The 27,083-nt window shown below is 39.4% G+C and overlaps 1 protein-coding gene across 1 annotated transcript in view; it reads right to left on the minus strand.

Annotated features, from left to right (window-relative positions):
- Positions 1–27,083, minus strand: part of SLC25A21 (solute carrier family 25 member 21) — a 497,159-nt gene that overhangs the window by 20,990 nt on the left and 449,086 nt on the right. The window contains exons 5-7 of the mRNA XM_036452249.2: positions 21,089–21,148; positions 17,756–17,863; positions 5,259–5,423 (exon numbers count right to left, since the gene is read on the minus strand). Coding sequence (XP_036308142.1) covers positions 5,259–5,423; positions 17,756–17,863; positions 21,089–21,148 — 333 coding nt within the window. The remainder of the gene's footprint in view (positions 1–5,258; positions 5,424–17,755; positions 17,864–21,088; positions 21,149–27,083) is intronic.

Consider the following 27,083-nt stretch of genomic DNA (forward strand, 5'->3'; position numbering starts at 1 on the left):
AGATGGAGAGAGACATAGAAACATCAATGATGAGAAAGAATCATTGATTGGCTGCCTCCTGCATGCTTCCTGGGGACTAAGCCCGCAACCCAGGCATGTGCCCTTGACCAAAATTAAACCTGGGTTCCTTCAGTCTGCAGGCTGATGCTCTATCTACTGAGCCAAACTGGCGAGGGCCACTTATTCAAATTTTACTAACTACTATAAGAGATAACTAAGGTAAAACGTAGAAGTAAAGCATTTAATGGTCCAGTGGGAAGGGTGCTGGCCTCTGGATCCTTTCCTCCCTATGCTATGTGACCTCAACTAAATTACCGAAGTAATTTCAGCTCTGGGCCTTAACCTTCCATTTGGTTTCCTCATCGGGAAATGAGTTATTGTGATGAGGATCAGGCAAAATCAGGGAGACCACAAAAATGGTCTTAATAGTATGAAATATCCAGAAGGTCAGGATATTTCTGTGATAATTTGAAAACATGTATCTATGAGAGATCACCAATCTGAAGAGTTAAGTTAAAAGCTTTAGGGGTAGATATTTGACCTGAGTTATCTGGGCTTACTTACTGTTTTACGTCTGTAGACATAGCCCTGGAGTTCAGTAAAATGTGAAAAGTTAACTAGGTACTCTATTTTATGAGATTCTATTAAATTTTTCACTGATTTATTACATGCTTATTATAGACGCTTCCCACAGCTCAGAATGGTATAAAGAGAAATTACTTTCCCTTCACTGCTCTTGCTTTTTCCTGCCCCCACCCCACATACATCCATATACACCCACGCATGCATGTATACACACACACACACACACACACACACACACACACTCACACTCACACTCACACACACACTATTTCCAATTTCCACTCCCTAGGGATAACCTTTATGGACAGTTTCTTGTAAAATCAAATAATTAAAAAATGGTAAACATGTAAGACAATTTATAGATTTAAAAATACATTAAGTTAAAGAAAAATCAAGAATTATCCTGAGCTGCTCAGGGTTGGTGAAATCTCAAATTCCCTTGGAACAACAAAATGACCCATTGCTGGACGAGGGAACTGAAATCATAACCCTGTAAATAAGCTGCCCAAAGCGTGCAGCAAAGATGGAATAAAGCCTTCAAGGAATAGCATCTCCTCCTCGCGGTTAACAACTTGATGACGTTCTTCAACATGTTTTAATGATTATCATACCTTCCTCTTCACAAAGGATTGATTTATTATGGCTTAAATTTAAAGAATACTGGTTTCCCAGTTTTGAATCAGGCTTAGATTACAGAACACATAAAATCAATGACTTTGTTCTAGGTAAGAAAAAACACAGTGTTCATTTAAGTGCAAAGAAACAGTACTGGGGAAAATTTATGTAGTTTCCCAAGCTAACTGTTCCCACCACCAGTTTGCCCCCTCTGCTCCCTCCCTCATCCCTGTCATCAGCACCACCACAATGAACACTTCTACGGCACCTTAAAATTCACAAGCTGCTTCGCATACTATTTATTTTAATCCTCAAAACAATTTTGTCAGGAGGAATAAACAATCTTAGCTTCTTAATTTGCAGATTAAAAAAACTGAAGCTCCGAGCAGAGAAGTGATTGGCCCAAGACCATTCATCCTGTAAAGGTATTCTTGCCCAGGTATACTGATGGCTTCTAAGTGTCTAAGATCTCTTCTCAAGCTCCAGGACCCACAATCAGCATTCAATGCCTGCACTTTGGAGTTCCAAATGTGGTTAAACTCAGTTTCCAGGTTAAGCCCATAATATTCTCCCATAAACTTTTTTCTCATTCAAAGGTTTTCTTTCTCAGTGACTAACACCATTATCCTTTCAGTTATTCAAGTCAAAAGCCTAGGTATCCCCCCTAACTCTCCCCGTCTGCTCTCAACATATACATAGACTTCATTATCACATCCTATAGATTCTGCCTTCTGAAGATTTATCAAATATGTCCATTTATTGTCTCCACCATGAACACTGTCCAATACCTCAGCATCTGACATTGAAATCATTTCCATTCTACATCCCGCCTATCCCTCAGCACCCCTACTCTACTCATATTCCATGCTTCAGCCAGAGTGATTTCCCTGCTTACAACTTTGGTTGGCTTCCCAGTGCTCTTCAGACTTAGAAAAGAATGCTTAGTGTGGACTATGAGGGCCAGTATGATCTCATCCCAGTGAACTGGCAAGATAAATGAACTCTTTCCATAGTTTCAAATAGCATGATGCCATTTAAAAAATGAATATTTAAGCTTCTGGTTTTTTTTAATAATATACTTTTATTAATTATAGAATGAAGTTTGTACGTGTAGCTATTTTTAAGCATTAGTAACATATGTCCCCATATAAATCTTATTGTCTTCCTAAATTTCTTTCTTAAATACAACTAAATTCATTCTAACATATGCATTAATATACATGCAAAAATATCTATACTAATAAAAGAGAAAGATGCAAATTGACCTATGTACTCCCACCAGACAATCAGGAGTGAGTATGCAAATAAACACAACGATGGAAGGTTAATTTGCATACACAGGCGCTGAGCGGCCAGGGGGCAGGACGCTTGCATCATTGCCATGGAGACAATGCAGGCTTTTCATACTGCCCCAGCCCCTCCGTGCCTCTGGACAGCATGGGAAGACAGAAAGGCTGCTCTGGGCTAGAGCAAAGGCAGTGCCGACAGCCAGTGGAAGGAAGGCCTATTCTTGCACGGATCTTTGTGCATCAGGCCTCTAGTAGTATATGTAATGAAATATATACGGTGGAATGTGATACCATATCAATAAAGAAATTAAAAAAAAAGAAATATATAGGGTGGGGCAGAAGTAGATTTACAGTTGTGAGTATGTGAAACACAGTTCATTCTTATGTTGTTATTTTAATAGAGGCCCAGTGCACAAAATTCGTGCATGGAGGGAGGTTTCTCTCAGTCCAGCCTACACCCACTCTAATTGGGAACTCCTCCGGGGATGTCTGACCACTGGTTTAGGGCAGTTGGACACCCCTCTTACAATCTGGGACTGCTGGCTCCTAACCACTCACCTGCCTGCCTGCTTGATTACCCCTAAGCCCACTGCCTGCCTGTCTTATCACCACTAATCTCTCTGCTTACTTGCCTGATCACCCCTAACTGCCTCTGCCTGCCTGCCTGATCACCCCTAACTGTTCTCCCCTGCCAGCCTGATTGCCCCTAACTGCCTCTGTCTGCCTGATCACCACTAACTGCCCTCCCCTGCCAGCCTGATATCCCTAACTGTCCTCCTCTGCCAGCCAATTTGGTTTTGATTGGTCAATTTCTATGCCAATCAGCATCAAAAGCTCTGTCTCCTAAGTAGCCATTGCCTTCTCACAGTTGTCACAGATTTGGTTCTGATTAGTCAGTTTCTATGCCAGTCAGCATTTCTGGGCCTATCAACAGAACCTGATCAGAAAAGTAGGGCTGATCAGCAGCCCCAGGGGAGGCCTGGAGAGAAATGGAGGCCCAGCTGTGAGAAAGAGAGGCAAGTTCTGATCAATGGCTGCCACAGAGGCTATGGATCACACCCTACCTCTCCCTCAGCCTGATCTGCAGTCCCCTAGGCAGTCAGTGCTGGGTCACCAGCGCAACACAGCACTGACTTCTCTTTTGGTCGAGCCTTCATTTATAATGGTGGTTACGACCGTGGCTCTTTATTATATAGATTGTATTGTATTATTTCCATATGAAACAACTATAAACCTACTTTTGCCCCACCCTGTATGATACTTACATAATATATGTAAACAATTTATATAATTTATTTCATTGTGTATAATTTCCATCTGTCTCAAGCTTTTGGATAACTGGAGAAAGGGAGGCCTAGACATTTGACCTATGCTGTATGGATTACTCATCTGAGAGTCTAAAAGACAGGGTCAGTTTCATGCGTGTGTGACTCGAGCAGTCACCAGAGCCTACTCTTAGAAGGGCCTTATGTTTGATTTGTTGCTCTACCATTGCTGTCTTGAACTCTTTAATTGTTGAACAAGGGGCCTTGCATTTTCATTTTGCCCTCAGCCTCATGTTATTTAACCCATTCTGGCTAAAAATAATTTTAATATATTAAGAGCCAAAGTCTTTCATGTCACCCAGGCCCCAAGTGTTCATTGTGCTCTATTTCTATATTTCATGGACTCAACAGGAGAAGAAGAGCTCCATCAGAGTCAGAATTGTCAGTCAGTGGGAGGATTTACCTATGTGGCCAATCATAGATTTCAGATGAACAAAACGAGCTTCCACTCAATAAATGAGATTTACAAATACAGTGAAACCACGTTAACAACTTTGGCTAGTGAGTGAGGCAATGCCACAGATGGTTAACGGTGGAACATGCCTTGGATTCAGCTGTCCTCATACTTGCGATAAATCTTGGCCTAAAAAATGGGGAGTAGCTGGCAAATATAGGTATAAATAACTTCACATTAGAAATATTTTTATTATTTATAAAAAGTCCTTCAATGCTTCTGTACTGAGCTAAATGAAAAACTGAACCCTCCTGGAAACCACCTACATGTGAAAAATGTTGCCCCAACTGCTGCCTCCAGGGTTGCAATTTTCTTTGCCAGAAAGTGATCCAATGGTGGGAAAATTCCTCACAAAAGCTCACAGATGCCCATTTTAAAGCATATACTGTACTACTTTTATCTTCTAGAAGTTTAAAGGCTGCTGGCATCTGTAAGTTACCATTTGAAAGATAATAATGGTTATTATTATTTTGCTTCAAAAACAAATGATCCTAGAATTTGTTTACTACTTGTCTTAATTAATTTACGCAAATTTAACAATTAAGATCTAGGTAATATTTCAATTTTAAGCTGACAGTTTTACTCATGAGCTCAGAATTTATTTGCAACGCAAATACTTAAACTTTCTGAAAAATAGTTATGCTTTTAAGATAAAAATTAAGTAATAACATAGTTTCCAGAAACCCCCATTAGTGATAAATGTGAAGCATTCATGTGCAATGGCACATTCAGATATAATGTGATTGGTGTCAGACTTGAGTTCCAGTCTCTGCTTTGCTATTTACTATGTGATCCTGGGCACGTGTCTTGATATTTCCAAATTCAGAGCAGGATAACAACACTAAACAAATAAGGTTGATGTGAGGATCCAATTACATGGCTGATGTAAGTGTTCAGCACAGTGACCGGGACATGATAAACACTCCACAAATGTAGCTATCATCATTGATAAGATTCTCCCTCCAGGATTTTAATAGATAAAGTAGTTACCTTATTGACAGGAATAATGCTTTTGACATTAAAGTAGAAGCCAAAATAAACCATGTTGAAAACTCCGTGACGTCCCAATGTTGCTGTAAATCCTTTGTTGAGGCCCTGGAGCCCCCAGCCTTCTTTCTTGATGATGAGTCTTGCATAGCTCATGGTGGATGGCTGCTGCAGGAGAGAGGGGCCAAGCCAGAAAAGATCATCTTTGGGAATGTGACATAGAGTAAATTTCTATTTAGCTACCCTTCAAGCCAGAATCATTAGGGACCTCTTTTCCCAAACATGAATAATCAGGTCTAAATCCATGCTTTTAAAATTAGGAAACCCAAAAAGTAAACAAAATTACATGTATAACAACAGGCCTTAAAGGGAAGATTGTTGGCAAAGAGAAACATCTTTGGTGTTATTAGTGAAACTAATGTCATGTAATAACCACCGCCACTTTCAACATGTTAATAGCTGTATTCAGTTCTGGATTATCCACACTAATGGAGGGGATTAGCCATATGGATATACTGTTAATCCATAACTGTGTATAATCCAAAAAGAATTTATATTTGGTTCCTGAATTTAGTGTATTTACCTTCCCATTTCAGTGTTCTAAAGCAAATGTTACATTGCCTCAACAGTTTAAATGGGTGTTAAGCTGGAAATCAGGCCTGGCTAAAGAGCAGTTGATTGTAGACTCCCTCCAGAGGGCAGGCAATCAGCATGTGTATTACTTGCTGTGATAAATGCTAAATCAGTGGTGTTGGGAGTACTGGGTTACCTCTAATTCACTCCTTTGCACTCTGATTGATTACCCAAGGTTGAAATACCTTGACTGCTGGAATCAGTCTACTGCTATTTCTGGAACATGCTAAAGAGCTCACTGTTCATTACAATACAATTACAATGGCTTACGTGGGTTTTTAAAAAAAGGTTGTTTCCTTTTGGAAGTACAATACAAAGGATATCATTTCTTGTTAAATTTTCAATGGTAAATAGAAGAAATTTTCAGTATTTGTTTATTGTTTTGCCCATAAGGCAAGTGGCTGGGCTGATATTTGTTTGCTATTTCACTGGAGCAGGTTACTGGCATGGTCCTGTCTGTCCGATGTGCTTTCTGACTAAAGTGTTCTCATCATGTGTAAGTAAAGCTGCATCGGCAGAACAAATGGAGCAAATCCAATCAAAGCTTTTTATCTAATTTGCATTTATAGCTATATCATTAACATGATGCATTAAAAGAGCTTGTTTATATAGCAAATCCTATAGTTTTTGTTCATCAATGTTTTTAAAGCTCTAGCTACAATTCTACATTAAACATCATCTTTTCAGTTTAGAGTATTAATTATAATAAATTATATTGAGCTTCAGGAAATCCTTGTTTAACATGAACAAAATCACATGAGAATGTATCTTAAAACAACAAAAGACATTTCATATAAGAGAACCAAAAATTCTCAGAAGGTTAGAGTTCACTCTGTTTTACAAAATGGGACTTTTTTGTTTGTGTTCTGGCACATTGACTATCAACCCAAACTGTTTATTTTGGTTTTCAAAATAGACTTGAGGATAAGTTGAGCAGAACTGCTCCACACTGCCCGGCACTGCTCTCTTGCCCTGAGGAAGGGGGCCTTCAGGGCAGGGAACGGAGAGGGGGCAGTTCCCCTGGCCAGGGCAGGGACAGGGCAGGAGTGAGGCCTCCTGGGCCGAGGCTGACCAATAGTGGTGCTCCCTGCACCCAGCTCAGGCTTTCCTTCCCTCCTCACACACTCTGAGGCCTTGCGGTTCAGGAAGACGAGAACTCATCTAGATTCTAGAGCAAAGGAAGAACCAACAGCTTTAAACAAAAATGCAGATTAGCATAGCTTCCTGTAAATGAAACAGATCTAAAGATGTTTCTATTGTTTAAAAATCCTAGTGTGCTAAATTATCAGAATTAAAAGAGAAGACTTCTATCAGATCTTGGTGAAGGCAAACAAATATTCAAGTGACATTTACTGATGGTCTATTGTCTGCTTCTCATTGCTTTGGGTGGTAAGGTGGGTACAAGAAAGTATAGCACATGGATTTTTAATTCAAATGCCTTATTGAACTTTAACTCATTATGAATCATTAAATAAATCAAAGGGTAATATAGTAGCTAGAAATAGGGGGTCAGAGCCAGACAGTCTGAGTCTTAGCAGTACCACTTGCTAGCCCAGGTGATTATTTCATCCTCTGATTTATCTTCTCTTTACTCATGTATGAAATAAGGATAATAATGCAATCTTCTTCATAGGATTGTTGTGATAAGTAAGTCAATGAACTATGTCCTATGTAAGAAGTCACTGTATGCTAGCTGTTAATAATAGCAACAAGGCTTATAAAAAGTAATTATAATAATCAAATAACAGATAGAGCCCAGGACCCTGGTGACAAAGTCTAAAAGAAATGCATCCAGAATGCAAATCATAGGTCGGCTTCCTCTGTGGCTCACCAAATCCAGCCTCCGGGCTAGAGATCTCCTTCCATGGTTAGTTCCTTACCCTGGAAGCGTTCCTCTTGGGAGCAGTAGGTCCTGTAATTTGCCTCTTCCTTATCCCTCAGAAAGAATTATTGATAAGAACTCTCACATGATAAGGCTCTGGCTTATAGAAGCAAGGCCACACAGGAACAAAGGCTGGGAATGGAAAAAACACACTAACTGGGCCTTTACCTCACATAATCATGTATGTTAGGAGGTATCTGGAACACAGTAAGTGCTCATCAATATTATCCACTATCATAGATTCTTAGTACTTTATATAGTATCTTATTTAATCCTCTCAACAAGTGTGTGAGCTAAGTACTATTGTATCATTACCCCCATCTGACAGATGAGGAAACTAAGGTCAAGTTACTGGCCAAAGATCACAGAGTGAGTGAATGTCATGTGCAAACTGAGCAACCCTCACAACTCCAAGTTTGCACTTTTATGCTCTGAATAGATTTGCCATCGTAAGATATATGATTTCTTCTCTCAAAAACCCTGTAAGGTGGGCAGCAGGTATATTCTCCTCATTTTGCAGGTGAGGAAACCAAGGATTGTTAAGTAATATTCCTAACGTGAAAATACTGATAAGTGGTTTAACCAGAACTCTGCTTCTAATCCAGTGCTGTTCACATTCTGTGGGCTCATTCTTGTTATACACACGTAGTAAGATTTTCAGAGTCTGACAATCCAGCTCATACAGGTAATAGATACATCATAACACAAATATGTTTTTCTGATAACTCAGGGCCTTGAGATTAAGGAAAACCTGAACTGAAATTCCCATAAAAATTAGAAGTGTGCTTTTTGCTTCATTCAGTGACGCTGCATCACACACATGTAAGCAAATATTTAATTAGAAAGGCAAAATGTGACTTCCACCAGGATGCTTAAATAGGAAAATGTAGAGTAATTTTGACTAGACCTCTGTAAACACAAGGAATTTTACTAAACTTATTTGATTACTGGGCTTCCATTTCAAAACCAAATGGTGACTGATTAGCATCATCAGCCAAATGATTCCAATACTATCCAACCCAGCAGGTCACCCACAGTTTGGGTTCCTTCCAGTATTTAGATTCACTCCAATTTTCATATTTAGTTACCAAATGTGGGCCAAATGGCATGCTAACTTCCCTAGATGTACCTTTTATCGACTGCACCAGAGCTGCAAGCATGGAAGAACAGTGGGTCGGAATGTAGCTAATATTGTGATACCACACAGCTTTTCACATAAGTTTCTAGAAGATGTAGTTCACTGGTCCCTGCCAGAAGTATTTCCATTTGAAGGAACTCACAGTCTTCTTTAACTTAGACTTCTGCTGTTGCCAAGTGCGAACTGGTGGGAACTCACTGTTTCTTCCAGCACCATTTATTTGACAATATCTACTGAGTACCTCCTAGGTGCCATTGCACTATGCTAAGTGTAGCACTTTGCTCATATCCTGGAAACATAAATGTTTCTGCTTTGGTTTTTATTTGGAGAGATATGCTGGCGATTTTTATATCTACCCATGAGAATATTCCATATAATTATGAAATATGGAATCAAATTTCAGTTTAAAAAGTCCTTAAGCCATTTAATGGAAAGAGAAGGTCCTTTGCCTAGACCATCTCCCAGGCAACCCTCCAGGACACTGATTCCTTTCTCTCCGAGAGCCCATGATTACCAACAAATCACTGAGCTGACTTATGGCAGCCTAAGCTATTTTTTTTCTAGAGTTCCTCCATCCCACTGCTGTCCATAGCTGGCTCTGATTGGCTTGTGAGGCCACAGACAGGGGTTTCCGGTGGTGAGCTGTTCCCCGGGAAATAGCTAACAGAGAATGGCCAGTAGGTCCAGGTGTGGGGTGCGTGTCAGTGGATTTCTCAGTCCCGCCTGCCAGGGAAGAGCTCTCGGCACACCAGGTTAAAACACAGCATGCTCCACATTTGTTCCTTTCCTGCTTCCTAAGGTGAGGTGAGTTTTGCTGCGTTTGAGAGCAAATAGAATAAGGGTGTTGCACCAGATTTCACCACAAGGTTGAAAAGCAAACTGTGAGGTCCTTAAACAGTGAAGTGAGTGTCCACATCAGAGGCCTCAGAAAAGCCCTGCTTTGCTAAGAAAGAGAAGACCCAATTGCTACATTCAGGTAGAAAATACCCATGCTCTTCAGGAGAGAGATAATTACTATGCTTTTCATTACTCAAATGGAGTCTTGAAGCATTTTCATAAATTTGAAAAAAAGATGAGAACAAAATGTAGGTGAAAGGAGAAGAATTAGGCTTTAAAATCTCACATTTGCAATTTATTTTAGCTTTAGATACATCACTAATTCATCATTACAGTTTATTTAAATAGGGGATGATTATGGACAAAAAGATACCCCAAATATACTTTTGTTGTATCTGGAGTTTTACATTTGATAAACAGATCTATTTTAAAACAATCTGTGAGTGGACAATGATTTGCTATAAACAAATTCTCCCCAGATGCTGAACCACAAGCTACATTGACACCAGGATGATGCCCAATAATGGCCCCTGGAGGAGCATGGGGCCCTCTGGGTGACCAATGCTGACTCCGCCAGCCTGCACAGTGGGAACTGCTAAAAAACAAACCAAAACCTGACAACATGGCTGCTTTTTCATGGGTCCAGAAGCACTTGATTTTCCCCTAAGCTTCTTATTTAACCACATTTCTTTATCCTGATAAAAAGAAAGAGACCTCAATGTTAATGCTCAATGTTAAGCCATTCACACTCCATTGGGCTTAATTTTCCCTATCTATAAAATAGAGATAAAACCACACATAGGGACAATAGGACGATTTGAAATATTAAGTGTGTGTGAGCAGTTACCAGAACAATGGGATTAGAGGGAGGTGTCCGCAGAAGTCATTATTTTTTCATTAGATAGACCTATATTACTTGTGGAAAAAACACACTGTGCATTACTTTTGCAACTTATAGGATTACATGAATTTTTTAAAAAAATTAAATGGGAAAAAAACATTTAAAGCATGTTGCACAGTCTGGCATGTAGTAGATATTCTGTAAATGGTAGCGATTACCATCACTTCAAAGTCTCCATTCAGAAAGCAAAAATCTAGGGTTCCTGGCACAGCTGAATGGAAGGCTGAAGTCTATTTTCTGTAAATGATAATAGAGAGGCAACTTGGCTGCTGCCTTAGGCATTGTTGAAAGATAACTATAGGAATGGATTCATATACATAATTCCCTTTTCTGCCCGCAAGAATCATGAACTGGAAAGAAATAATTTATGTGCTGAGCAGTTTCCAGGCAGTGTTTCACATAGTAATGCAGGAAAAATTTGAACTTAACTCAATACATCATTCATGAATGTTGACATGCCCTTGAAACTGGCTTTTATACTATCTGAAAACAGAGCCACACACTCGCTCTCCATATAACTCAACTTCATCCTCTTGAAAGAGAGGATCACAAAATGCAGTCCTTTTATTCACTTTATGTTGACTCTACATAATATATCTAAGTTAAATATTTGCTAATTGCCTATGAAGAAAATAATCACTAAGCTTTGTGATATTATAAAAGATCTAATTGGTTTCTGTTAGGTTATTAAGCTCCCAGGCTGAAGTGTTTAGCATTATATTTAGTGATATTACCCAAACTCAGATTAAAACAAAACTCCTTATCTATCAAGACTCTATCAATGATACATTTGCTATCTATTTATTGATCCTAAAATTAAAATCACAGAGCATATGTAGAAGACTCATTATTCCTTTCTCGGGCTGAACTTCTTTCAAAACTCAACAGAGGAGAAAGAGGCTTTTGCAGTTTCCTAAAGGTTTAGCTTCATGTTTGGGGGAGAGAATGATTATGTTCATATGTAAGGCAGATAAAAATGACAGACTAGAAGGAAACCTGTGCCCCTCCACACATCAGAAGCCAATCCTATAGACCTCAAGGGAAGGAAAAACATAACCGGTTAGCCAAATAATAACTTTGAAGTAGATTTCAAAGTGATGGCAAAAACTGGGAAACAATTCATACAAGATTTTGCTTCTGGGGAGAAATTCACATTTTTCCAGGCTAGCGGAGAGCAGGCCAGCTACATAGTGCTTGGCCTCACACAACTGATACCAGGTTTCCAGTTCTTATAACTAAATATACAGATAAAAAATGGTGCATCCACTGAAGAGGGGAGAAAGTTCCTGTAAGGACAACTAGCTACAGAGTCACACTTTTGGCGAGACTGGAAGTCTCCACTAGAGAAATCCTTGGGCTAGCCCTAAACCAAAAAGACTACAAACCAGAACACTTTCCTTGGATTTAGTTTGAAGGACAGGGGGAAATTGGGGTCTATCCTGATGTTATCTGAACATGTTTTTACACCCCCTGAACCAAACCAGAGCACGACAAAGCTGAGATTTGTCTGCTCCCCACAGAAGGTCAAGCATATTTAAATTAGAGACCGGTTTTCTTTTTCATTTTGTGACTGACCAGTTTACCATATTTGTGTGACTTTAAGATGCTGGCCAACATTCTCGTGTTGGGATTGGAGGAAGTGTGGCAGGGCTCATACTCTTTGGCTGATACGGTGGCAATTAAAAAAGGGGAGGAGAGACAAGCATGCCTATTGAATTACTTTATACAGAAGCTGGAAGCATAAGAGAGAAGTATCATAACCCAAATTAACCACAGTTTCCTTTAAAATTTTAGAACAGTTTATGGCTAACCTGGATGGGAAGCCATATTTTATGGGTAACTTATGACTGGCTAGAGAATAAGTCCCAGACCACAGAAGGGAGAACCCAGGCAGCTGGAGCCAGAAGAGAACCTGCCATTCCTGCGAAATCCCGATGGGAACTGCACTTGGGGCTCCAAGAACATAACTGCTCTCAGCAGGTAATGCCTTTGAAGGGCTGGAGGCCCTTGTCCTAGATCTCATGCTGCAGAGGGACCTGTTCTGGCTTTCTGCCAGCCATGTTCTCCCCACAGGGCCAAGAGGGCATCCACTTACATCCCACAACCTGCTTCTACCAGTGGTCGGCAAACTCGTTAATCAACAGAGCCAAATATCAACAGTATAATGATTGAAATTCTTTTTGAGAGCCATTTTTTTTTTAAACTTCTTCTAACACCACTTCTTCAAAATAGACTCACCAAGGCGGTGGTATTTTGTGGAAGAGCCACACTCAAGGGGCCAAAGAGCCTCATGTGACTCGTGAGCTGCAGTTTGCCGACCACTGTATCTAGACCGTGCTCTGCGCACCAGGAACCGTGGCAGTCTTTTGCTCCTTCTTCATCACTCTGCAGTCGCCTCTAAGATGAGCATAATGTCAACTACTGTTGCCGTAGTCTGTCTTCCACTGAAGAGCCCCTCTCAGCTACCACAACTTCTTAGGAAAATTTCATGTTTGAAGGTCCAGTTTGTGACTTACCTCCTCAAGCTGACAAAATAGGAAAAACCACAATTACTGTGCAGTGTGCAGGGAATTGCACACCCAGGAGGGGAGACAGGCTGCCCCAGAAACTCACAGCACTGGCAGAACAGGAGTTATCTACTTGCAGAATAGGCCTCTGAGGAAACGTCTTTGCTTTCCTTAAAGGTGCCAAGCCATGATTCTGCAGCCACCCGTCCACCCAGTGTTCCACCACCGCTGGTAACTGTAATTACCTGAAAAGGGCTAAGCTTTGTTCACAACCTTCATGTGAAGTGACTAAGAAGGCTTGATCAATAACACACATTAACTTTATATGATCATTCCAGAGGAAAAATGTCTCGATTCTGGTAGAATTCATTCTGCTTTAAATGCTTTCAGTGTCATCTCTAACTTCCTCTGCTATATGCTAGTTGTTTACAGCAAGCAGATACCCAGCTAGTATTGATGAGAGTGGACCTGTGTCTGAGTTTAAAGACTTTGTCAGTAGGCACTGGAACTAGGCTGCCAGCCCCTTAGGTCCTGCTAAAGAACTCAGGCTAAGAAAATCCTATGGCAGCTGAGAATGACCTAAAGAGGAAGCCTGCCCATTGCCCAGTAAGCTGTTTCCATGCCCACACTGGTGTCACTTGTGACTGCTGAATATCAATAGGTCAATATCTCAAGATAACCTATCTCTGCTTGAACTTAAGGATTTATAAGATCAACTTGCATCTAGAAACAGTTATCTTTGGTTGAGTGCCTATCACGTACCAGGTGCTGTGTTAAGACTTTTGCATATATCATCACATTTAAATTTGCATCAAAAGCATGTTGTAATAATAACTGCTAACACGTTAAACCATCACTATATGTCAGACTGTATTGACAGCTTGACACCATTTGATGTGACCATTACTTCTATCCTTCCCTAACAAAAGAGGAACTGTTTGAGTCCTAACTGGGCTAGCAAGTCATTCCTACCAGGATCACTTGGGAAGGTTCTCCCTAGGGCAGGCTTGATCCTGGCAGAGCCATTAGAACACTTCTTTTGGATTACTTACTTTTATTTGTACTGTTCTGTATTTTCTAAGTCTTATATGATGAGCAATTTTTAGAGTAAATGTTCACAGAATACTTAATATGTTCTCATGTTAAACATTCAACTACACAAAGCCACATCCTTAAAATTCTTGCTTTCTTCTCCCCCCACTCCAATCTTTTTTCCAGAGATAACCAGTGAGAAGTTTGTATTAATTCCCCTAGACATGCATTTTCCTATAAGGACATGACTGTCCACATTTGGCTATTCAGCACTTGAAATGCTCTAATTAAAATTTAAATGTGCTTATAAGCATAAAATATACATGAGATTTAACGACTAAGTATAAAAATATAGTGTAAATTATCTAATAATTTTTAGAGTGATTACATATTGAAATGATACTTTTTTGGATATATTGGGTTAAACAAAATATAGTATTAAATTAATTTCATCTGTTTCTTTTTACATTTTTTTAAATATAGTTATTAGGGCATGTGGCTCACATTACATTTCTATTGGACAGTGCTACTCTAGGTTATTTTAGTACATTTATACACTTATTTATACACAGAAATACATATTTTTGGTGTTTTCTAAGCTAAATATGCATTACCTTTACACTTGAATTCAAACATTTTTCTTAAAAGAAAGAAGAATAATTTTTACATGCATTGGACATTACAGTAATTCCTCTCTTTCTTTTTCTCTTCTCTTCTCTCCAAAGCCCAACCCTCATACTTCTTGACAATCTACAAAACCCCAGAGTGAGGATAGCAATAATTATTGTTGGCCATACAAATGTTAAAGTGAGCACACCTAATATTTGGTAATATTCAACACAGGTTATCCCCTTATTGGATAAAGAAAAAGGCCAGTCAGTGGACAAGGCTTTGGAGTCAATGGGTCCTAGACATAGATGTAGAAAATGGCTGTATGGCCAAAAATGATGGGTAGTTTTAATTAACTAGATCCAAATTTGCTTTTCTTACCATGTCATCTCTTTCAGATATTTTTTTGGTAATAGACATAGTTTATGTTGCGTGACTGTGTACTACTATAACTACTTTCTTTTTTAAAAAAATAGATTTTATTGATTCTCTACAGAGAGTATGGGAGAGGGAGTTAGAAACATCGATGAGAAAGAAACTCCTCACTGGGTATGTGCCTGCAACCAAGTTACATGTTCTTGACTAGAACCGAACCCGGGACCCTTGAGTCTGCAGACTGACACTCCATTCACTAGCCAAACTGGCCAGGGCTATACCTACTTTCAATCTGATCAATATTGCCTGTAAAGCCACCTCATTCAGCTACTGAATCTTGATAGTTGCTGAAACATGTGACTCATGTGATCCTTACTTTGCTAAGTTCTAACTAATTAAAGGAATATTGCAAATATTTTACAATGTACCTAGTAGCTTTTACTTTGTCTAAGTAAATATCTGACAATGAATCAGTTCAGTGGAATATGCAAAAGAAATGATCCCAAACAAGTGCCTCTTTCTTCTCCACTTAAAAAACAGCTGCATGCACATAAACAATTTACACAGAGTGCACTCGTGTAAATGAGCTGGGAACACACACACACACACACACACACACACACACACGGCCTTCTCATGCTGGGCTGGAAGGCTGTTTACCATGTCCTAGCAAGGCCTTCACACATGCAAAACATTAACAGCTCTTACTTGGCCTCAGCGTAGAACCTCATTGAGGGCAGAGGAGAGAAAAGACCATTAGGTATGAGCAGAGATGCTGTGACAACTCATTATTTTCATCCTGTGAGCACTCCTTGGTGCTCTGTGCCAATGAATAAGAAATGTCCCTCTAGTTACATGCTGCCTTGATAAAGGGCTGCGGTTGAAGGCATGTTTATTCCTTTGCTTATTCATTGCTGCTCTAAGACCAGCTTCCTAATTGGTAAAATGAAGAATTGCACGGGGAGTTCCAAAATTTACTCCTAGCTGGTAATTCTCCCAGTCTAACAAATAAAATTTCCCTTGAGCAGATTCCATAGGTGTTGTTTTAAATGCTCCATGTTGATAGATATTTCTTTCATGGCCTCTAATTCCTCACCATCTTTCCCATCATTAAGGAAGAATAGAAAGAATGTAAAACAGAAACAAAGACTAGGGTAATGCAGGGGTTTTCAACCTTTTCTGAAGTGCCATGTATCACTGCAATTAAGACAATCTTTTGAAACCTGAAAAAAATCTCCCTCAATTAGGAAGGACTTCACCTGAGTAGATTACCATCTGCTGTAGGGGGCCAACCTTGTCCTCCTCAGGCCTTGGTAGCTACAGGTGAGTAGGTGCAACCCCCCTTGCCCCCCCCCACACTCCTCCTCAAGAAGCTGGCAGGGAGCTCTCAGCAGTATCAGCAGGCAGGAAGTGGGTGGGAGTGAGGGGGTCTCCACCCACTAGCAGCTGCTTAAGTAGTAGGCAAGGGAACTCTTCTACAGAGGAATTCAGGTCAGCAGATACTCCAAACCAATTTAAACCACATGCTACCCAGTTGTGGAATTAAATTAAAATGCTAAGAAAGGATCTGGAATACCAATCCCCCCCCCCTTTTTTTTTTTTTTTTTCCCCTCTACCTTGTGCTTGACACCCAAAAGAATAAAGCAAGAACAGTTGGATTTGGCGGGTTAACAGAAATGATTAGGCAACTGGAAGGAAGTGAAGGCAGCACACACCTAGGGAAGCTGTCTTCACAGAACATTATGTACCAGCGATTAAATGTCAAGACCCATCATTGTCCAAGTAGTGATGTCTACACAGGTTTAGTAACTTGCTCATTCAGACTTAACCAAAAGACAAGCTTGACAGATTATCAGAATCTTTGAAGGAGGGCTGTGGGTGGAGTAGGGAAAGGAGTGAGGTAATTTCTAAAAATGACTTCATAAATTTTTTAGAAACACAATAATACTATCATCTCAGTGGTTTTTGCTATAGTCCATTCTAGTATAATGTGAAATACAAGTGTTGCCAAATGTAGGGAAAACATTTCCAAATAAATCATTTTACATTACATCAAAACTCTAAAATAAAAGTGTGTAAACATGTATTTGTTCATCAGTCTTTAGAGCATTTATTTTTATTTATTTTTTATTGTCTAAAGTGTTACATATGTCTCCTTTCTCCCAAGTGACCCCCCTGCCTCCAGCCATTCCTCACCCAGCCAGCCCCATGGCTTAGAGCATTTTTGTTAACATTTTCCTTGTGGGAGAAATTTGACTTTTTCTTAAGCTACTTCTTTAACAATAATTTTATATGACTTAGCCAGGGATAAGAACTGGGTTCATAAATTAAAAAAATATATTTTTATTGATTTCAGAGAGTAAGGAAAAGGGAGAGAGCTAGAAACATCAATGACAGAGAATCATTGATCAGTTGCCTCTTGCCCTCCCCACACTGGGGATCCAGCCCACAACCTGGCATGTGCCATGATGGGGAATTGAACTGGGACCATTGAGCATGCGGCTGGGCTGGGTTCATAATTTTTATGTATACTTTTAATATTTTTTCTTACATTCCTTCAATAATAGGAAAACCTTAAATGATTACCTCTGTAAATGTGTTCCGATTAGCTTGCAAGCCAACTTTTACTACCTCGAAAGGGTTAACCACGATGGCTTCTGTTAGTCCACACCCTAGTCCAGCAATGGCAAATGTCTAGAAAATTAAATAAATCAATACTTTAAAACAAGTTATCATGTGTACTGTGTTAAGCATCCTACTCACAATACAGTGTAACTGAATGTTATGATGTAAATGGAGAAACATAAATGCACCATATACCATTACTAAACAGCTCTAGTTCTTGATTAGATGCTGACAATTCATGAAGAAGAAATTACAGAAGCCGCAAACCACATCCTAACAATTCAAAATAGAACGTCAAGGCCCCATCAACAATGACTTTTTCCTTTAATGAGAAGAAAGGTTGTTTTACTGATTTAAGGTGAATACTAAATCATTTGCACATGGAACAATTAAAAGAGAGTTTGACTTGTGAAAAGAGAGCTTCATTTTAAAATATCTACTTAAATACATTTATTGGCCAGATTAAAAAATTCAAGGAGCAGAACCACAAATAAAGTGTTTAAAAAGGTAACATTTAAGGTAACTAAACAGTATAGCTAAACCATTTAAATTGACAGCTGTATTCTTAGAGCCACTATTCTAGACTACTACCCCCAAAAAATCATTTTTTCTTTATCCTTCCCCTATTTTATAAACAGCAGACAATTGCAGTAGTCTTCCAGACCTAGAAGCTGAGGAATGGAACCAGAAATGGCTGTTTTTCTGAAGGCCTCAACTAAAATCTAGAACATATAGCAAATGACTTATTTGCTATCTCTTAAGAATTTCTGCAGTAGGGAAAAAATTTTTCTAGACTTTTTCTGTAAATAGAACACAAAGATTTTCCAGAAAATCTGTATAAAAAATAACCACAATAATCAAAACACACACACACAGCAGGAAAACAAAATGAAACAAAGCCTCAAATCTGCAAAACAGATGCTAAAAAAATTAATTCTTTAATTCCAAAGCCCTAATTCTTAGAGAAGAGGTAATACTATATAAAACTAAGAAGAGAAAAATGCCAATTAAGAGTAAAGAACAGATAACTCTTTTCAGAAGTTTTTATTTCTTCCAATAGGAGACTAAAAGAAAAAAGGGACAAAGGAATGTTCTATAACCTTAGAAGGGGAGGCAAGGATCCAGAGCTAGCGGGTCTGGGTTTAGGCCCTGGTTCCGCCATTTATTGGTTGATGTGGACCAGTGCTGCCATGTGCATTAGTTTGTGCACAAAGGTATGTGTAGAGCCTGCAGTCCAGCCTGCACCCCCCTTGCCAAGCTGGAGCCCTGGAGAGGTGTCAGTCAGAAGAAGGGGGTGCCTTTTTGTAATTCACATAAAGACACCACATGTGCTAGTTGCAGCCCTGTGTCTAATCACTGAATCTTCTGTAAGCCACAGTTTTCTCATCTGTGAAATGGAGGAAATCGTATCTAATCTCCCTACCTAATCAGGATATTACGAGGGTCAAAAATCATGCGTGAATGCCCTGTGTCAAGTGCTTTACAAAAACCATTCTTGCTACACATGCAGATGGACAGGAAGAATGGCGCTGTATGCAGACTCCAGGAGAGAGGGAGTACCGAATCACGTTTTTCTCTCCTGTTCCTTCATTTCCATTTTAAACAGGTTTGTACAGGGTAACAGATCAAATACCTTGTTCATGTACCTTGGGCTTCCATCATGGAAGCCAAAAGCAGGGAGGGAAAAACACTAGTCCCAAACTTTTCTGACTGAAAAAGCTAAAATCCAGATGTTCAGGTTTTTATTACTATATGCAATCTTCCAAGTAATTCACTTTTTTTTTGTTCTATAAACTCAGCTACATTTGCTGTCAGAAATAGTGTTCAGCAGTCCCTTGTCAAAAAAATTGATCAGCTATCAGCAGATCATGTTACTCAGATCGTTCCAGAGACCAGCAGTAACTGTGGGGTTTCCAGCCTCCCAGGCTTTTCATGTGGGAGCACCAGGAACATTTAATGCTGTTTAAGGGTCTAGCTGTATCAAAAAGAAACTGGAATAAAAGAGTTCAAGAGAAAAGGGAAAACTGTATACAGTTTGCACGCATTCGGTTATGGTAGCCGGAGTGGCCAAATGCTTTCTGTTTCAATTCCCAGAGCAGAGAGAGCTGCATTTCCTCACCTGGTGCCGATGCTCCGCACAGGAGCCACCAGCTGGCCCTCTGAAGGCCACATTTTATTGTCTTCTGCTAGAAAGGGTTTTAATTCTCTTCTTTTTAAAGGTAAGAGCGACATTAAGGGGAGACACTAAGGAATTAAAAAAAGAATAACTGGCCTAATTTTAGGACTCATGGTGCTACTTCTTTCATATGAGGCCACCTCAGAGCCACCTTGTTTAGGTGGGAGACTAGACAAGAGGTTTCTTTGTTCATGACACTGAGCCATACCAGTAGTTTTCTTAATAGGATCATTCTTGAAAAGGGACATGCACGGCTTTTTAAACAACAGATACTTCTTGGACTGCCTATTTGGCAAAGTAAATATTCTGAAATGAACCTTCACAAGTAAAGTAATGAGAGTTGAAGCCCAGAACACTGTCTCTGGTTGAGCTGTGAGGTGCTTTCAGCAGGCAAACTAGGGCAGTTTTCAATCGAGGGCCAATACACATTTGACTTTTTTGTTTTGTTTTGTTTTGTTTTGCAAATGCAAAGGGAGAAATGAGTGCATTTGCTCTCTCTGGGGCTCTCTTGCACACACATATATTGTGCACGTACTTGGTCAATATTACTTAACTCGTTTTGTGAAAAGCCGCAAAGTCACCAAGAAGGAAAGGAGGCAGTAGGAAACATTCGAATTACCAAGTGTTTTTCATCTAATAGTTGAGATGTGTCATTGTTAAGATCACTGGACTATAAAAGGTTCTTCAGTCTGCATCTGACCACAGAGTCACCTGAAGCCGTGAATTTACTACAGCTAAGAAAAAGCTGGGGAAGTAACCAGCTAGGAAGTAATTTTAGGCATCCTGACTTTTGCATAGATATGTGCAGTATGTAAACATGCATGTTTTGGCTTTAAAAGAGTCTTTGACAAATGTATTCTTTATTTTACATTCTTGGCCATATATCACATGAGCCTTTCTACACATATCATTATTATAATAAATTCATCACTGGGTGCTATAAAATAGCCAAATTGTGAGTTATTAGGAAGATGGCTTTCAACAAGTAGCTGAACATTGAATAACTCGAATTCATATTTTAGTAGTTGGGCTTGGGAATTCAAAAGGCTTTTTGTTTCCAGATTTTGTTTTATGAAATAACACACACACACTCAAGTATAATAAATATTCTCACTTACCAATGCTGGTGACAGTGACACATATCCCAGCAATTTCTTATATTGCTCAAAGGTGAAAAACTGTGAAACAAAACCAAACCCAGAGATTTATAACAATTTCCTGCAACAAACCCTGTAATTGACTCAAATTTCTTTAGTGAATCATTATATTAAACAGCATTTTTAAAAAATGATAAACTATTGAACACAGTTTCTAACCTGGTCTCCGGTAGACGCCGTTGGATCTTACTTTAACATTCACATTTTCAAATGCAGCTATAAAACCTACAGAGGAGCTGATGGGATCCTTTATAGCAGTAAATGGACCATACAGCCTCCATTTACCATGACCATTTTCAGTTTCCCCAGACATCAATAGACTTCTTTTTTATGGCAGTGATTCAGAATTATAGGCATAGAGACCTCGAACCTTCAGTCTCCTCTGTAGTCTCTATGAATTGCTTTGCCAGGGAATGCCCAATTATCTACCCAACGTGTAAAAGACAGCCACTTCTCGGCTTAACTTGCATTTGTATTGCTGTGCACACCTACTGTCCCAAGAAATTTCCCACCACTCAGTGATGATGAAGATGTCATTATAAACTAGGAAAGGATGCAGTGAGGTCACCCATCCCATTTCTGCTTAAAGGCAGACTGTCCACCTAAGCGGAGGACAGCTGCTTATTTCTTCCTTTAAAATATGATGATGATGATTGTGTTGGCTCCTCCAGTAGATGATGCTTAATTTAATTTGCCTAAAAATGAGTTTCTAGGGATGCAAATCTAATCACTTTGAACAACAAGCCCTAAATACATTACAGCCCCCCCCCCCCCCCCCCTAAACATTTTGGGCAACAACTCTGCTTAAACAGGATGCTTTACTCCTGTTAGGCAGCCACAAGCAACTTCAATAAGGCATCTTAGGTCCTGCTAGTCTGTTTCTTAAGACTTCAGTAATGGCCTGGGTATTTTGTAATCACATATGTATTCTATTCTATTATTTTTTAACCCAGTGAAATGAAGCAAGAAAGAAATATATAGAGTTGGGGGCCAAATAATACTCTGTTGTTAGAAAGAGGAAGTTCTGTGGTGTGGATGTGGCTCAAATGAGTCTTTGGGCACCCCAGAGGTCATTACAATCCCAGATAGATATCCAGTCTTTTAAAGACCCAGGAACTACAATACTTCTGTGTCATGCTTCTTTAGGTTAACTATGTTTATAGTCTTTTCTAGAAATGGGATTCCTTCATTCAACAAGTATTTTCTTGGACGCCTCCTATGTTCTAAGAGGCATGGGGAATGCAGTAGTAAACCAAGATAAACCCTGCCATCTTGATCTAACATTCCAGTGGATGGTGATAACCTTGAAATAATATTCTGGCATTACAATAATACCATGAGGGACCACCACTTTTTTTGATGAAAGCTGCACTAGAAACCACTAACAGTGAAAGAAAACACATTATAGTTTTTGGGTTTTAAAGATAATTTATTTTTTATTTTTTTTATGGTCATCATCTTCACTGTTTTAGGCAATTACCTTACTAGGATTTTGACAGAAGCCTGAATCCTGGGTCTGAATCCTGGCTACACTACTCAGCGGTTGAAGTATGGGTGAGTCGCCTGACCTTTCTAACCCTCAAGAACAGAAAACTTGCCGTTTAGAGCAGTCTTTAGGTAAGAGCATTTAAATAAGACTTCTTGACATGCCTGGCACATTGGAGTTCAGAAAGTTTTAGTTTCCATTCCCTGTCTTCACTTTGGCTACTAAAGAAACCATAAATGCCTTTGTTACATATTTGTATCACTCAGGAGAGCCTGCTGTGGTCCAGGAAACAGGTTAAGGTCATAGTCTTAGCATGTGCTCCTGCATTTATCCCATTCAAAACCATCAGATCATAGTTATAACACAGTCATGATCCCCATTTTATAGATATATGTCCTATAGTTAGTGAGTGGAAAAACAGAGATTCCTCTTAAGTTTAACTCCAGGCCTGTGTGTGCTCTTAAACACAATACTGTACTCTGCCACTGCAAAGCCATGGTCGTTAGTGGTTTGGGTAGAGAGCACTGCCCTGGAGTTTTCTTGCTGCTGAGGATTCTTGCCTTCCCTGACCTGGAAGCCCAGATCCCTGAAGGCAGATTGCAAACTTTTTTGACCACAATCTACATACAAAAATATTTGCTCAACACAGGTGTTTGCATGCACACGCATACACACAGTGCACTCTTGTATTTATAACCAAACAAAACATCATTCAAAAACAATATTTACCTCTTTACTATGTATAATTCAGTTTCTATTTTATTTATTAAAAACCTAGAGGCCAGTATATGAGAATTCATGCACTAGAGGGGGGGTTCCCTCAGCATGGCCTGTCCCCTCTCAGAGCCCGGGAACCCTCGGGGCAGGAGGTGATCTGGCAATCAGGGGAAGGCAACGCCCCATCACACCTCTGCTGCTGCCACTGCTGGCAGCACAAGCCTTGGCCGGCCCTGGTTACCTGAGCCTTGGGGAGCCCTGGGTGGCTGGGCAGCCACGATCTGAGGCTTGCCTGCACCTCGGGCTGGGCCTGGGCAGCTGGAGGACTGAGGGGACTGAGGGCCATCATCTTGTGACTGTGGGCACCACCATCTTTGAGGGAGAGGCAGTAAATTAGCATATTTCCTCCTTATTGGTTGTGGGTGCTGCCATCTTTGAGGGCAGGGCAGTCAATTAGCATATTCCCTTCCTATTGGCTGTGGGTGCTGCTATCTTTAAGGGCGAAACAGTCATTTAGCATATTCCCTCCTTTTTGGCTGTGGACACTGCCATCTTTTCTAGGGTCAATTAGCATATTCCCTCTTTATTAGATAGGATTCTAGTGACTCACTAAACTGATTTCATAACCCATAGGTCATGACCCACATTTTGGGACACTACTCTAAGGGTCCTGACTGGGTTCAGAAAAGTTCTGGGAGATGATGGACCCCACAAAAGGCCTTACTATCATGTTCCCTTCTGGTGTAAAGATGTGTGTGTGTGTGTGTGTGTGTGTGTGTGTGTGTGTGTGTGTTTCTGACTTCCTGTGATTACATTATTATGGAGGCAAACCCCTCTGAGTACTCCTTTCGATGCCCTGTACATTTGAAGCCTTCTGGTTTGGCTGGTAGGAACAGGTACTACTCTCAGCCTTGTGTGGCTAGGAGCACTGCTCCCTCTAATTCCTGAAGGCTCTCTCTCAGGCCATGCTAATTTCCTCAGAGGCAGGCACTGGTCAGTTCTCAGCTGAATACTCAAGGCATCCCTCTGCAGATCCTTAGATCACTCTGTGCATCTCTCTCTTCCCTGTTACTTTGTCCAATGAACTCCAGCTGCCTTGCCTTCCCTGGTCTCTCAGCTCCTTCTCAACCCAGGGAACCCACTGGGCTCTGCCTATATTTCCCTGGCCTGGCCTGGCCTGGACTTGAAAACCCTTTCAAGGCAGTTGGGGAGGGCAGTCTATAGGGCTCATCTTCTTTGTTTCCTATCTTTCCATCCTTTCCTGTCCGATGTCAGTGTCTTGAAAATTGTGGTTTATATTCTATTCATTTATTGTGGTTGCTATTGCAGGCAGGAGAGGAAGTCTGGTCCTTGTGTTACCCTATCTTGGCTGGAAATGGAAGTCTTGGCATTCCAAAAATTCTGAATAGAAGATGTGTTAATTTGGGGGAATAGGATAGAAATGTCTCCTGTTATTAAACCCATAAATTTTCTTTCTGTTTTTCTCTACATATGTTTTATTTATTCATGTAATATCAATTGAACATCTGCTTGGTGTAGACACTATGAAAGGTATAAGGATAGTGGGGCGCAAACAGCCTTCACAATTTATAATCTCTCACGAGTTTGTTAGTCTTTGAGAGTCTGATCATGGAGAAATGGTGTTCCTTGAACTGTGATGCTCAAGACCAGACCCTGGAACCTGGAACATGGTGCCTCCCATTTCCGAGGAACCAGCTGGTCTCTTTCTGAGGTTTTCATTTCCTTTTGCTAACTGTAGTACTATTGGTCTTAAATTGTAAAAAAGGAAGTTTCATTTACTTAGCATCAGTGAGTCTTATTATTTTAATGATGAATCTCATTTCAAAGAATAAAGTGCAGAAAAAACAACATTGTCTGTATCTGATTATAGCAACAATTGCAACAGACATGTCAGTATCCAGGACAATCTATATCTATACCCATATATGTATGAAGTATTCATAATCCATATACAGTATATGTATAAGTGTGCATGTGTGTGTATACACACATATATATGGTCTGTTAATATTTTTTTCTGAAGTAAACTTTGATGACATGCAATGAAGCAGTTTATGATGTATGAAATTGTTCCTCACAAATTCTAAGATAAATATCTATAAAGTGAATGTTTTCATAAATTGTGTTAAAAATAGTGCTATCCATCTGGCAAAGATACACTTTTAACTTCAAGTTATACTTTAAAAAGCCTACATACTTACCATATGTCTCAATAATTTTAAGGTAACAACTACTTGAAACAAGATGTCTGGGACACATATACCACAGCCAGTTGCCCAAAAAGTTCATCTGTTAACCATTGTTCTGGCAGCAAGCATTGCTTTTTTTTTAAATAGAGACTAAGTTTTGTAAAACTCAACTTTCTTTTTTTTTCTTCTGTAAAAGACTGTTCAACATTGATAAACCTTAATCATCTTCAAGTTTAAATGTGTAATATTAATGAACAATATTCCAGGAAAATCTTTAATTATAATTTACTTTATTTATACATATAAAACACTGAACAAATGAATATATTATTCCATGGAGACAAAGTGGCTTTTTTTTTTTTTTAAACAGGAACTCTGCTCTGTTTGTTTACTTGGGCAATCTTTTATCAAGTGAGGCAGTTTCATAATCCCATTCAGCCTCGTGTGTACTTTGGTGAACTTTTTCCAGATCCTCTGGTAGTCAGATCCTTAAAAGGACATTTGAAGATATAATACAAAAATCACAAAAACTATGGCAACAAAGAGGATGAATTTATAAAGTGTGTTTTAAAGCTTTGTTTTCTGAAATCTAGATCTGAATTGAATCCTACTAAATTACTATTTTGACATAATGTAAAACTTTGGTGTCTCTGTATGAGGTTATTTTATCATTACTTTTAATCTAGTTCCCCTCTTAACTTGCTGAGTAAAATATATATAAGTTGCCTTTCCTCCCAGGAATATGGGGAATATTATTTGAGTAATGTATGTGACAAAAAGCTTTGTGTCATTGATTGGAAAGGAAGTCTTTCCGTCTAAGTTTATGTTTCCTTATTATGGAAATGTAACAAGTGTTGCTGGTGGTCTGGATGTGGGGGTCAATGCTAGTTAGAGTCATTGTGATGAGGACTTTTGTCTGAAAGAAGATATAAAAAAGTGATCAGATTCAGTTCTCTCTCCCTCAGAGAATCTTGCCAGACCTCTGTGTTCCTATCCAGACACTGAAGCAGTGTGTAGTACATAGCCTCCACAGTTATGTGGTTAAGAAGATGGGAACAGGCTAATGGAAGTAATAATTTTGTAAAAACCAGAATAGAAACTTTGAACAGAGATGGAGAGAGGGTACTGAAGTTAGCATGACAAAGAAATGTGATATATGAGAATCATATCAGGGAAATATAGTGTATTAGTTTACTCTGTTCATAGAGAGTGTATTAGTTTGCTCTCATCTCTCTTTCTTTAATAATTATTACTCCAAAGAAAAATTGATGAATTGCTTTGAGAAAAAGTGCAAGCTATTTTGTGGCTGTTGTGTTTTGATTACACGAATTTCATTCACCATTGTGCTTTTTACATATTTTTCCCATTAAAAAGGAGTGCATTTACCTGAAAAAAAAATCCACAAACCAATATTTGAAAGATTGATAAGTCTAATTATAATAAAATTATGCTATAATTTCTGCATTGAATATCTTATCTGATGCTTAATTCAATTGATATTCCACAGGATCTTGTGAGATCTTTTAACACTGAAGTTGTCACT

This window comes from Pipistrellus kuhlii, unplaced genomic scaffold (genome assembly GCF_014108245.1).
Source record: "Pipistrellus kuhlii isolate mPipKuh1 unplaced genomic scaffold, mPipKuh1.p scaffold_m20_p_1, whole genome shotgun sequence".
Classification (NCBI taxonomy): Eukaryota; Metazoa; Chordata; class Mammalia; order Chiroptera; family Vespertilionidae; genus Pipistrellus; species Pipistrellus kuhlii.